At 37.5% G+C, this 15,546-nt stretch overlaps 1 protein-coding gene across 1 annotated transcript in view; it reads right to left on the bottom strand.

Annotated features, from left to right (window-relative positions):
- LOC149795883 (uncharacterized) overlaps positions 1-15,546 on the bottom strand; it is a 71,512-nt gene that overhangs the window by 24,919 nt on the left and 31,047 nt on the right. The window contains exons 4-6 of the mRNA XM_089963878.1: positions 7,224-7,418; positions 6,267-6,512; positions 256-492 (exon numbers count right to left, since the gene is read on the bottom strand). Coding sequence (XP_089820004.1) covers positions 256-492; positions 6,267-6,512; positions 7,224-7,418 — 678 coding nt within the window. The remainder of the gene's footprint in view (positions 1-255; positions 493-6,266; positions 6,513-7,223; positions 7,419-15,546) is intronic.

The raw sequence follows: 15,546 nt of genomic DNA on the forward strand, positions 1-15,546 counted from the left end.
TCTTTCCACTCACCCCACCCCCCACCCCTGCTGACCCACTTACCTCCAACATTGGCAACGCCCTATCATGATATTTATTATTTTGTGTAAAAAGACATTTATCCTTCCATACTTACATAAATCTGCTGGTTAGGTAATTTGCTATTCCATGCAATCAAATACTACAAATATTACTGCCATATATATATATATATATATATATATATATATATATATATATATATATATGGGGTGGTGGTTCAGGGCTATACATACCACTATGATCCTCAAAATAAACCAGACAGTATCCCTCATCTGCCTTCATTTCTACCCGCTCAACATCGCCACCACCACTTCTTCTCTTGCTCTCAAAGTAGAATAAAACAGTGTCATATGATGTTGATGTTTGTATGTTCTGTACAAGGATGCAGTTGGAAATGGCGACTCCTGCAACCTCAAGGAAAACTCCTTCAATACTTCTTTTTTGGAATGTTTTTCTCATTTGACCAATATCTAAGAGAAAAAGAAACTAGAACTTAGGGAATAATCAGTATTATCACAGGGTGCACAGTTTGATAATTTGTACAACAAGGCCTTAAATTGATCATATGTGTGTAAATAAACAGGGTTGTGTCCAACTTTCAGAGGCAACAAATCCACATTAGGATGATATATGACCACAAAATGAACTTGAGCAAAGCAGCACAGGAATATAGCTTATGACTGAATGACCCATGGTATTTTTATTTTTATTCTGCAGAAACCTAAGCCAAAAGGTGCTACACAGCACCACTTACATGACATTGAATGTTGACCAAATGCTAACAAGCAATATCATTTAATATTTGTGAGTATTAGAGTTGCACTAGATCTAGTAATAACCTAATAATCTTTGGTAAAGTTACACTGTGTAAATCAAAGTGTCAAAGAATGAACAATCAAAGACCAAACACCACTAATCAATGATGCAGATTGCTCAAAATTAATCCCATATGTGATTCCTGACAGAAACATGGCTAAAAACATCAGGCGATGAACCCAAGTGTGCGGATCTAACACCCACTGGTTACTCAATCAAGTCATTCCCCGGTAATTCTCACGGAGGTGGAATTGCTGTCATCACAAAGAACTCCATGATAAAATGCCTTAACTACACCACAACATTCAGTTTCGACCACACATCGTTTGAACTAGTCCAAATCACACTCACAATGGAGCAAAGGTCAGTCCATTTCTTCTGCCTATACCGCCCTCTTCCTAGTAGAAAAAACAAGCTGGCTGACTCTCTCTTTTTGGAAGTTTCCAAATCTCCTGGACTACGGAAATTCGATAGGTGGCAACCTGATTATTCTTGGAGATTTCAACTTTTACTTTGACTGTCCCTGATACTCAAATACATCAAAACTCATAGATTTCATTAATGTTTTCAACCTCAAACAGTCAGTTAACCAACCCACCCATAAACATGGTCACATTTTAGACTGGATTCTTCACAGACCTGATGATAACATTCTATGGTTCTCCCTGGTATTCCATGACCTTGCATCAGATCACCTCTGCATTATATGCCATCTTGATGTATCAGTCCCTAACCCTCTACCTTTATCTGCTACTAAGAGAAACCTCCGTATGATAAATAGAACCAAACTAATGTATGACATCCAAGCTAACTGAGCAACTTCCTTACCTCCTACCGCAGAACAACTCGATAACTGTCTGCGTTCATTGCTTGACAAACATGCGCCAGCTACCAAGTGCAGAGTATCAATTCAAAAGTGTTCTCCATGGTATAGCAGTGTTAGGGACCAGCTTTGCACTGCTAAAAGAGACCACCGTAAAGCTGAGGGGCTCTGGCTTTCCACCAGACTCACTATTCATAAGCAAATCTATGAAGTCGTTAAGAAGAATGTCACAAATATAGTCCATGCAGCAAAATCAGCCCACTACACTACTAAGATCATGGAAAGTTCCAGCTGCAAAGAGCTCTTCGAGATTACTAACACGCTAATGTCAAGGAACAAATGAACACCACTTCCAACTACCTTTTCTCCAGTCATCCTTCCGGACATGTTTGCAAATTTCTTCCGTGACAAAGTACAAACCATTAGAGATAAGCTTGACACCATAATTTCAACTGGCTTGTTGTCATGATACAGCTGGCAACCATTAGCAGCATCTGAACCTGTCTCTATGGATTTTATACGTACAATCCTGATGAAGAGTGCACCAAAGTCATGTGAACTTGATCCAATTCCAACATCACTGCTGCTTGAGTGCTTAGATCCAGTATTGCCTTCACTAACTGATGTTATTAATACCTCTCTCTCATCCAGGGAATTCCCATCAGTTTTCAAAACTGCCATTGTAAAGTCTCTGCTGAAGAAACCAACACTAGACCAAAACAATTGAAAGATATATCGCTAAGATTCTAATCTCCCATTCATATCAAAAATCTAAGAAAAAGTTGTTCTATCCCAGCTTGTATCTCATCTGAATTCAAACAGTCTTTTTAGCAATGTACAGTCTGCATATCACCCTTACCACAGTACTGAAACTACTCTTCTAAAAGCAGTTAATGACATTCTCTCTGCGTTGGATAGCAGAAAGATTACAATCTTCACCCTCCTTGATTTGTCTGCAGCATCTGACATAACAGACCATGATATATTACTTCACCATCTCCAGCATGTATTTGGCATTCAAGATACAGCCTTACTGTGGTTCAAGTCCTACTTGGTCAACAGGACACAAATTGTATCTGCAAATGGAATACACTCCAGCCCAGTTGATCTATGTTGTGGTGTTCCACAGGGGTCTGTTCTTGGACCTGTTCTCTTCATTCTGTACACTCAGACGCTCTCATGTGTCATAGATCATCATCCAGTGTCTCACCAATTGTACGCTGATGACACCCAAATATACAAATCTAGCCACCTAAATGAAGTTGATGCTACCATCCAAGGTGTAGAGAGGTGCATTTCTGATGTGAAATCATGAATGACATGTAACAAGCTGCAGATGAATGATGATAAAACTGAGGCCATTCTGATCACAACATAAAGACTTTCTCATTCACATCCTTTACCTCAAACAATAAATATCAGCAATGCCAACATTAAATTCACAAAGTCAGTATGAAACCTAGGTGTCATTCTGGACTGTACTCTCACATTGCACCAACATGTCATGAACATATGCAAGGCTGCATATCTTGAGCTGAGACTCATCACCTCCATTCGCAAATATCTTTCAGTTGATGCCACTAAAACACTTGTGTGTACATTAGTACTTTCAAGACTGAACTATTGTAACTCAGTTCTGTCTGGTTCATCTCAATATCTACTCCAGAAACTTCAAAAAGTTCAAAACACAGCTGCTTGGATCATACTTAGAGTACCACGATCAGAGCACACCTCCCCGCTGCTCTGTACCCTACACTGGCTACCCATTTGATCCAGAATCAAACACAAAATTTGTTCTCTGTGCTACTTATGCTCCTCCTCTGACAATCATATACTCATTATTCCCACTATGAAAACAAAGTCATATGGACAGTGTTCTTTTGCATACCAAGGCCCAGCAACGCAGAATGAATTGCCCACTGAACTTAGACACAAAGACACAGTGATCACATTCACGAGGACTCTCAAAACTCAATTATTTTGACTGCAAGAACAAACTTAAAGATCTAATAATGTTTCCTACCTGAAATATTCTCAGCATGTATTTTATTTTTTAATGTTTTTTCCAATTTCATGGTGTTTGTTTTTGTAATAATATTATTATACATTTTTTATCTTATAGGTGTTGTCTAATGTTGTAAAGCGCTTAGAGCTTCTAAAGATTAGGCGCTATACAAAGTCTTCATTAGTATTATTATTATTATATCATTAATGGGTACAGACCTGTATACTAATTTTCACTGGTATCCAATATTGCTTAGTAAATGTGTGATGCTCAAAAGATGGTATGGAAAGAATGAGCAATCAGAGCCATGATAACTGCATCAAATGATTTGTATAACACATATATTCAAATGAAAATGTGATGTCTCATTGATACAAAGATGCATATGAAATCTAATTCAAAACGACTTATTCCTGGTTGAGTAATACAGCAGAAACAAAATTTTAGAAAGGATAATGAACAGGGGTCAATAACTCAACCAAATGAAGACAAAGAACACTGTAAATCAAGCTTGTCTAAGGTTATGTTACAAATAATAAAGCTTAAATTGCATTCATGTACAAAAGTGGTTTAAATATAATTATCTTCTGTAACATTATGCTGCAGAAATTAAATTTTAAACTTCATCTTCTGCAAATACCAGCTGTCAAATGAATATTTATTACAATGAGTAACAGAGAAATTACAAAACAAAACATACCTTCCCAGAATTATAAACATACAGCTTTTGCTCAAATGATTTGTTTTGGTAAATTGATCTATTGTACTGTTAGTTCCAGCTCAATTTGTCTAACTGTGACAATGGGACACTAAAATGCATGAGCTCTACACTCTATGATGGGTACAATTATAAACATGCTGCTGTGTTCAAATTGTTTCTTTTGGTAATTGATTTGGTATGTTGTACTATTTTTGGTAGAACAGTTAGGTCAAGCACAATCTGTCTATGACACTGGTACAACGAAAACATGTATTATACTATTATGGGTGTACAGTTTACATTTGCTAACATACAGATATTGTCCTGGCTTATTTACATGCTGTATCATCTGCTGACAAGTTACTCTTTGGATTAACCCTTTTTTGACTCAGAAAAAATATTTTTACAAAATTGTTTTCCTTGATAATCAGTGGCAGAGCTGTAAAATCATGTCAAATTACTGTCATGTCGTTAAATCAATCTAATTAATGACATGACATGAAATCCAAAATCAACACATCTCTTTCTTACTCAATGTATGAGTCATCCACAAGGCATGTGGATTAGAATTGAAATTGTATGAAGAAACCATGTTTCCTTTTCATTTACAGTGATGTTGACAATTTGACCCCCAAACCAATAGACTTATTCCTTCCTCTAATGTAAGTCATCCACAATGTTTAGTCCATGTCTGTGATGTAGAACTAAAACTGTGCAGAAACCATTCCTTCCTTCTTTCCTTCAGGAGCCACAGTATTTCAGTGGTAGAGCAAAAGACTTGTAAACCAAAGTTTGTGGGTTCAATACCTGCCTAGGCCAACCTGTGTCAGCTGCCTCGGTGTGTTCTTGGTGGAGGCATGTAGCTCCCATTTCCTTGGCATTATATAATGTTTGAAAAATGCTATTAAAACCAACAAAAAACAAAAAAGTTTCAGTCACAGTGACCTTTACTTTTGGCCTTTTCAGCACAGAATCAATAGACCTTTTCCTTGCCCCTAGTGCAAGCCAGCCACAAAGTTTTTTGCCAGTCTGTGGTGTAAAAATAATGCTGTTCTGCAGAAACTAGTCTTCTCCTTCCTATCACCTATTAACCCAAAATCATAAAGCTTATTCCTTACCCCAAGTGCAAGCAATCCATAAATTATAAAACATGGTACGAAACTAATCTCATTGTAAGGAAATAAAAAAGACAGATGGATGGGCACACATCATATTAATATACACTCTAGCCTTTTACCAGCATAAAAAAGCATATTTTATTGTTTTGAACACACACTCACCATATCGTCACCCTCATCTGCATATGAAAAGACTAACAATAGATAGTACAAAGACAGTGGAGGTGTTGCAAAATAATGAGTTATATAAGTTTCTGGTGCAACATACATAGTTTGATTAAAATTGGGTTAGAAACACACTCTCTCAAGTGTTAAAAAGTTCTTCCAAGCTGATGCAAGTTTGGCAAAATTTTTGATCAGAAATAGTCATAAAATGTCAACAGGCTTAGTCAATTAAATCCTCAAGATTAGCGCAATATATGTGGATACATTGTACTCTTAGATCTGGAACAATTAAGCCTCATAACCACGCCTAATAAAATTTCGGATCAGAAATTTATCTCTAGTGTGATGATAAGCTCAACCATTCATATGCAAGATGAACTCATTAATATGTGTGAATGTCATTCATCATTGAGATGATCTCAAGTGAGATATTGATAATATACACTTTTACTCTAGCTTTGACCAAAATCAGATCAAAATATGACTTTTATCATGGAAAATAACTCAGCCAAAAAGGTGCAAGAGCATCATATTAATATCAGCTGAAATTGCTCATTATGAAAGACAATATAAATACAACACAGCTTCTTCAACTTTGTCAAAGTGTATGATATTACCAATATTATCTGATAATGTCACAACAACATTTCCCTCCTCCTCCCCATACAGGAATTCTCGGACTTTTGCTTCTGTCACTGTCTCCAGGAAGTTTCTCAGCAATTCCTCAGTTACAGCATTATTCAGCCCCTGGATGAGGACTCTGTTTTTATAGCAGGGCTTTGATGGCAAAGGATGGAACAGTTTCACAGTCAATGTCTGGCCCTCCACCTGGTGGTGATTGTGGGAAACTACTCTCTGGGCCACTGAAAGAATAAAAGCATCTACCAATCCTTAAAAAAATAAAAACCTTGAAGATGATGGTAGAAAAAAGATGTTTCTTAAAAGACAGTTATCTATAGCCGTAAAAATTAAAAATTGCAGATTGATCAATATTATAAAACAAAGTTTTATTATTCATTTGAATTCTTTTATAATGAATAAACGTACTACCAATTCAACTGACAAGGAATGGATCAAGCAGTGCAACATCCAACTAGAAAATTTAGGTTTCTTTTCTTATGATTCTATGCTCAACATGAAATGTGTGAGTAAATGATGAATGGAGGAGTAAAGGGATTGGTTACAAGGCATGAGCAACCATTTTCTTTTAATACCAAGGAGTCCAGATGAATATATGTTTCAAGTTTTATGGCTGTCCTACAAGTAGTTTCAGAGGAACAGTGAAGAAAAATCTGTGCTAATGGATATACAGATGATAAAAAAAATGATCATCCCATAAACTTTTCTGGTAATATGACCAACAGAGCAAAAATCATGGAAGTTGGCATAGAAACAATCACCTTTACATTCTTCCACAGAAATTTTCATCAGTTTGAAAATTAGTACAACTATAAATATATGATCCAACTTTTTGAACCTTTCTTTAATGAAATAAGACATTAGTTTGTATGATAAAAACAATGTGTCAAAAATAAGTAATACCATGAATAAGGTAAACATTTAGTAATATGTACCTTCAGCATCCTTAAATGTGATGTATGCAACCTCATCTCTAATCTTGACCTCCTCAATCTCACCTCCTCCAGATCGCCGTGAATTTTCAAAGTACAGCTCCAAAAGTTCCTGACTAGTGTTCTTCGAAAAACCTTGCACCTCCACAGTATTGCTGATTCCTCCATGTGCCATTTGCCTGGTCTCACCAATAGTTTCTGAAAAAAGAGGTATTTGTTTTGATATATTCCTATCATTCTTTTCTCCATCCATCTTTGGTGAATTTCCAAAATAATTATTAACAGCAAGGAGATCAATGAAAAATCTGCTGGTTTGGGAATTAGAAAATTACTATGTGATATGGTCCTGTTGCCAGAGTAGAAAAGCAGAAAAGAAAGAAATTATTGTTACAGTAATGATGAGACTTTTATAAGTGGAAAAAATAATACCTGAGGCAGATACAAAGTGAGAGAAAAATGAGTGAAATATATAAATGTGCAATGAACATCAGAATAGTCAGCTATATGGAATTGTACGTCTAATGTGCATTATGTAGATGAACAGTGGACAGAGATCAAAAGTTAAGCTTGACCGATTAAACTGTTCGATGTTAGTGACATTTTAATACAGTATAAATTATAACTGTCTAACTACATGAAATGTACATCTTTACAAGACATGTTTCATGAATAAGCAAACAACTGTTTACAAATATCTGACCAAATAAATCACAAACTTTCATAAATCCAAGTGATACTATTCAAGAGAAATTTTCCTAAGATGCTTCCTGTTTTTTTATTTGTTTAGAAAGACTCTGTTTCCCAGATCACTGTGAATAATATTATATGACATTAACACACACACACACACACACAGATATATATATATATATATATATATATATATATATATATATATATATATATATATATATATATATATATATAGATATACTGTCATACAAGATTTGGTGTATATTCTAAAATATATTCATTTATTCACAAATGTTTCAAATTCAGATGGGGGCAGGTAGTGCATTCAAAAACCACAGAGCTGATAATTAATGTCATTGTGAGGAAACCATACTGCTTCTTTCAGTCAGTGACCTTAACCTATTACCAACTGAAACCCAATACCAGCAGGATTCAACTTTACCCCAAGTACAAATATTCCACAAAGATTGGTGAAAGGACATGTTGTTGAACAATAGTTATCATACAGGACAGGAAAAGTGGTCCTCTTCTTTCACAGGTCCACTGATCAGCAGGCATCAAGTTCACAGGTCCAGAATCTCTTAGCACTAAAAAGTTTTATTCAAAAGAACCTGTCAAACATAGCCAGCATATTTCCTACAAAAACCATCAAATTTACCCCTTACAGGCAGCCACATAATGGATCACATGAATAGTTGCTGACTTCCAAAATGCAGATTAATTAACTTTAATCCATACAAAGTGGTAAGTAATCTGATTAACTATACCACTTTATGTTCCTTATATGTCAGGTTTGTCATTGTGATTACTACTATTATTACCATCCAATAATCATTAAGATGAAAAAGCAGATCTCTAAGAACCACAGCATTATTCAGCTGAGTCATCCTGATATAAAGCAAAGATGGTATGTTAACTGGTTTCTTTCTCATAGATTACGAATGGGTACCAGACTAAAACCAGTCATTCTTTTGACATGCTCACTTCCTCTGTCAACACTTGGCATTTTATATGACAACTAAAAACTGCCAATGAAGGAATCACAGGTGACTGATGCAAGCTTAATGCTGAAAAAGCAATATCCTGCAGAAACAAAATCATATAGTCGATGAAAGTCACTCAGATTACTCCTTGGAAATGACAGGATATTTCAGGCCCTTTCTTCAGTAAAACATTGAAAGGTATATACAGCAATAAAAAACTAATATTATGTTGATGGTGAAAATATCCAAATATGTACTGGATCATTTAAATCCAATCATCCTTAAAATGATTTTCACTAAAACTTCAACCTATCAGACAAAAGAGCATCTTCAACCAATCAGATGATAGAGCATTGTCAAGTGACAGATTTTATGCCATCATGCCCAGTATGAAAGCTAATAACTTGTGACACATTATAATGTTATGTTATTTAATTTGCAGTGTATGTTAGTTATTTGTTTTAGTTTTATTTATTAAATTATATTTTCTATTGTAATGTAACACTTGCATGTTGGACTTAACCTTGTCCATAATCAAGTTTGTATGCTACTTTGACCTGGATTATTGATTTTTTTTTAAATTCTGTCAACAACTAATACACAGCCACAATATTTTATAATATATTATAATTTTAGTAACAGACTTTCTAACTATAATGTTTTATCTTGTAAACATTTAGGGTGTAAAGACTGACTAATGGTAGGGTTCCCTGGAATATGAAAGGATGTCTATTGACTGACTAATGGTAGGGTTCCCTGGAATATGAAAGGATGTCTATTGACTGACTAATGGTAGGGTTCCCTGGAATATGAATGGATTTATATGGACTGAGTAATGGTAGAGTCCCCAGGAACTGACTAATGGTAGGGCTCCCTGGAATATGAATGGATTTGTATGGACTAACTAATGGTAGAGTTCCCTGGAACTGACTAATGATAGGGCTCCCTGGAATATGAATGGATTTGTATGGACTAACTAATGGTAGAGTTCCCTGGAACTGACTAATGGTATAGTTCCCTGGAATATGAATGGATTTGTATGGACTAACTAATGGTAGAGTTCCCTGGAACTGACTAATGGTATAGTTCCCTGGAATATGAATGGATTTATATGGACTAACTAATGGTAGAGTTCCCTGGAACTGACTAATGGTAGGGTTCCCTGGAATATGAATGGATTTGTATGGACTAACTAATGGTAGAGTTCCCTGGAATTGACTAATGGTAGGGTTCCCTGGAATATGAATGGATTTGTATGGACTAACTAATGGTAGAGTTCCCTGGAACTGACTAATGGTAGAGTTCCCTGGAATATGAATGGATATGTATGGACTAACTAATGGTAGAGTTCCCTGGAACTGACTAATGGTAGGGTTCCCTGGAATATGAATGGATTTATATGGACTGAGTAATGGTAGAGTTCCCTGGAACTGACTAATGGTAGAGTTCCCTGGAATATGAATGGATTTGTATGGACTAACTAATGGTAGAGTTCCCTGGAACTGACTAATGGTAGAGTTCCCTGGAATATGAATGGATTTGTATGGACTGAGTAATGGTAGAGTTCCCTGGAACTGACTAATGGTAGGGTTCCCTGGAATATGAATGGATATGTATGGACTAACTAATGGTAGAGTTCCCTGGAACTGACTAATGGTAGGGTTCCCTGGAATATGAATGGATATGTATGGACTAAGTAATGGTAGAATTCCCTGGAACTGACTAATGGTAGGGTTCCCTGGAATATGAATGGATATGTATGGACTGAGCAATGGTAGAGTTCCCTGGAACTGACTAATGGTAGGGTTCCCTGGAATATGAATGGATTTGTATGGACTAACTAATGGTAGAGTTCCCTGGAACTGACTAATGGTATAGTTCCCAGGAATATGAATGGATATGTATGGACTGAGTAATGGTAGAGTTCCCTGGAACTGACTAATGGTAGGGTTCCCTGGAATATGAATGGATTTGTATGGACTAACTAATGGTAGAGTTCCCGGGAACTGACTAATGGTAAGGCTCCCTGGAATATGAATGGATTTATATGGACTAACTAATGGTAGAGTTCCCTGGAACTGACTAATGGTAGGGTTCCCTGGAATATGAATGGATTTGTATGGACTAACTAATGGTCGAGTTCCCTGGTACTGACTAATGGTAGGGTTCCCTGGAATATGAATGGATTTGTATGGACTAACTAATGGTAGAGTTCCCTGGAACTGACTAATGATAGGGTTCCCTGGAATATGAATGGATTTGTATGGACTAACTAATGGTAGAGTTCCCTGGAACTGACTAATGGTAGGGTTCCCTGGAATATGAATGGATTTATATGGACTAACTAATGGTAGAGTTCCCTGGAACTGACTAATGGTAGGGTTCCCTGGAATATGAATGGATTTGTATGGACTAACTAATGGTAGAGTTCCCTGGAACTGACTAATGGTAGGGTTCCCAGGAATATGAATGGATATGTCTGGACTAACTAATGGTAGAGTTCCCTGGAACTGACTAATGGTATAGTTCCCTGGAATATGAATGGATTTGTATGGACTAACTAATGGTAGGGTTCCCTGGAACTGACTAATGGTATAGTTCCCTGGAATATGAATGGATTTGTATGGACTAACTAATGGTAGAGTTCCCTGGAACTGACTAATGGTAGGGTTCCCTGGAATATGAATGGATTTGTATGGACTAACTAATGGTAGAGTTCCCTGGAACTGACTAATGGTAGGGTTCCCTGGAATATGAATGGATATGTATGGACTAACTAATGGTAGAGTTCCCTGGAACTGACTAATGGTAGGGTTCCCTGGAATATGAATGGATTTATATGGACTGAGTAATGGTAGAGTCCCCAGGAACTGACTAATGGTTGGGTTCCCTGGAATATGAATGGATATGTATGGACTAACTAATGGTAGAGTTCCCTGGAACTGACTAATGGTAGGGTTCCCTGCAATATGAATGGATTTATATGGACTGAGTAATGGTAGAGTCCCCAGGAACTGACTAATGGTAGGGTTCCCTGGAATATGAATGGATATGTATGGACTAACTAATGGTAGAGTTCCCTGGAACTGACTAATGGTATAGTTCCCTGGAATATGAATGGATTTATATGGACTGAGTAATGGTAGAGTCCCCATGAACTGACTAATGGTATAGTTCCCTGGAATATGAATGGATTTGTATGGACTAACTAATGGTAGAGTTCCCTGGAACTGACTAATGGTATAGTTCCCTGGAATATGAATGGATTTGTATGGACTAACTAATGGTAGAGTTCCCTGGAACTGACTAATGGTAGGGTTCCCTGGAATATGAATGGATTTGTATGGACTAACTAATGGTAGAGTTCCCTGGAACTGACTAATGGTAGGGTTCCCTGGAATATGAATGGATATGTATGGACTGAGTAATGGTAGAGTTCCCTGGAACTGACTAATGGTAGGGTTCCCTGGAATATGAATGGATATGTCTGGACTAACTAATGGTAGAGTTCCCTGGAACTGACTAACGGTATAGTTCCCTGGAATATGAATGGATTTATATGGACTGAGTAATGGTAGAGTTCCCTGGAACTGACTAATGGTAGAGTCCCCAGGAACTGACTAATGGTATAGTTCCCTGGAATATGAATGGATTTGTATGGACTAACTAATGGTAGAGTTCCCTGGAACTGACTAATGGTAGGGTTCCCTGGAAAATGAATGCATATGTATGGACTAACTAATGGTAGAGTTCCCTGGAATATGAATGGATATGTCTGGACTAACTAATGGTAGAGTTCCCTGGAACTGACTAACGGTATAGTTCCTTGGAATATGAATCGATTTATATGGACTGAGTAATGGTAGAGTTCCCTGGAACTGACTAATGGTAGAGTTCCCTCGAATATGAATGGATTTATCTGGACTGAGTAATGGTAGAGTTCCCTGGAACTGACTAATGGTAGAGTTCCCTCGAATATGAATGGATTTGTATGGACTAACTAATGGTAGAGTTCCCTGGAACTGACTAATGGTAGAGTTCCCTGGAATATGAATGGATTTGTATGGACTGAGTAATGGTAGAGTTCCCTGGAACTGACTAATGGTAGGGTTCCCTGGAATATGAATGGATATGTATGGACTAACTAATGGTAGAGTTCCCTGGAACTGACTAATGGTAGGGTTCCCTGGAATATGAATGGATATGTATGGACTAAGTAATGGTAGAATTCCCTGGAACTGACTAATGGTAGGGTTCCCTGGAATATGAATGGATATGTATGGACTGAGCAATGGTAGAGTTCCCTGGAACTGACTAATGGTAGGGTTCCCTGGAATATGAATGGATTTGTATGGACTAACTAATGGTAGAGTTCCCTGGAACTGACTAATGGTATAGTTCCCAGGAATATGAATGGATTTGTATGGACTAACTAATGGTAGAGTTCCCTGGAACTGACTAATGGTAGGGTTCCCTGGAATATGAATGGATTTGTATGGACTAACTAATGGTAGAGTTCCCTGGAACTGACTAATGGTAGGGCTCCCTGGAATATGAATGGATTTATATGGACTAACTAATGGTAGAGTTCCCTGGAACTGACTAATGGTAGGGTTCCCTGGAATATGAATGGATTTGTATGGACTAACTAATGGTAGAGTTCCCTGGAACTGACTAATGGTAGGGTTCCCTGGAATATGAATGGATTTGTATGGACTAACTAATGGTAGAGTTCCCTGGAACTGACTAATGGTAGGGTTCCCTGGAATATGAATGGATTTATATGGACTAACTAATGGTAGAGTTCCCTGGAACTGACTAATGGTAGGGTTCCCTGGAATATGAATGGATTTGTATGGACTAACTAATGGTAGAGTTCCCTGGAACTGACTAATGGTAGGGTTCCCAGGAATATGAATGGATATGTCTGGACTAACTAATGGTAGAGTTCCCTGGAACTGACTAATGGTATAGTTCCCTGGAATATGAATGGATTTGTATGGACTAACTAATGGTAGGGTTCCCTGGAACTGACTAATGGTATAGTTCCCTGGAATATGAATGGATTTGTATGGACTAACTAATGGTAGAGTTCCCTGGAACTGACTAATGGTAGGGTTCCCTGGAATATGAATGGATTTGTATGGACTAACTAATGGTAGAGTTCCCTGGAACTGACTAATGGTAGGATTCCCTGGAATATGAATGGATATGTATGGACTAACTAATGGTAGAGTTCCCTGGAACTGACTAATGGTAGGGTTCCCTGGAATATGAATGGATTTATATGGACTGAGTAATGGTAGAGTCCCCAGGAACTGACTAATGGTTGGGTTCCCTGGAATATGAATGGATATGTATGGACTAACTAATGGTAGAGTTTCCTGGAACTGACTAATGGTAGGGTTCCCTGGAATATGAATGGATTTATATGGACTGAGTAATGGTAGAGTCCCCAGGAGCTGACTAATGGTAGGGTTCCCTGGAATATGAATGGATATGTATGGACTAACTAATGGTAGAGTTCCCTGGAACTGACTAATGGTATAGTTCCCTGGAATATGAATGGATTTATATGGACTGAGTAATGGTAGAGTCCCCAGGAACTGACTAATGGTATAGTTCCCTGGAATATGAATGGATTTGAATGGACTAACTAATGGTAGAGTTCCCTGGAACTGACTAATGGAATAGTTCCCTGGAATATGAATGGATTTGTATGGACTAACTAATGGTAGAGTTCCCTGGAACTGACTAATGGTAGGGTTCCCTGGAATATGAATGGATTTGTATGGACTAACTAATGGTAGAGTTCCCTGGAACTGACTAATGGTAGGGTTCCCTGGAATATGAATGGATATGTATGGACTGAGTAATGGTAGAGTTCCCTGGAACTGACTAATGGTAGGGTTCCCTGGAATATGAATGGATATGTCTGGACTAACTAATGGTAGAGTTCCCTGGAACTGACTAATGGTATAGTTCCCTGGAATATGAATGGATTTGTATGGACTAACTAATGGTAGAGTTCCCTGGAACTGACTAATGGTATAGTTCCCTTGAATATGAATGGATTTGTATGGACTAACTAATGGTAGAGTTCCCTGGAACTGACTAATGGTAGGGTTCCCTGGAATATGAATGGATTTGTATGGACTAACTAATGGTAGAGTTCCCTGGAACTGACTAATGGTAGGGTTCCCTGGAATATGAATGGATATGTATGGACTGAGTAATGGTAGAGTTCCCTGGAACTGACTAATGGTAGGGTTCCCTGGAATATGAATGGATATGCCTGGACTAACTAATGGTAGAGTTCCCTGGAACTGACTAACGGTATAGTTCCCTGGAATATGAATGGATTTATATGGACTGAGTAATGGTAGAGTTCCCTGGAACTGACTAATGGTAGAGTCCCCAGGAACTGACTAATGGTATAGTTCCCTGGAATATGAATGGATTTGTATGGACTAACTAATGGTAGAGTTCCCTGGAACTGACTAATGGTAGGGTTCCCTGGAATATGAATGGATATGTATGGACTAACTAATGGTAGAGTTCCCTGGAATATGAATGGATATGTCTGGACTAACTAATGGTAGAGTTCCCTGGAACTGACTAACGGTATAGTTCCCTGGAATATGAATGGA

The sequence above is a fragment of the Sinohyriopsis cumingii genome, chromosome 7, assembly GCF_028554795.1.
Source record: "Sinohyriopsis cumingii isolate HCF-2022 chromosome 7, ASM2855479v2, whole genome shotgun sequence".
NCBI lineage: Eukaryota > Metazoa > Mollusca > Bivalvia > Unionida > Unionidae > Sinohyriopsis > Sinohyriopsis cumingii.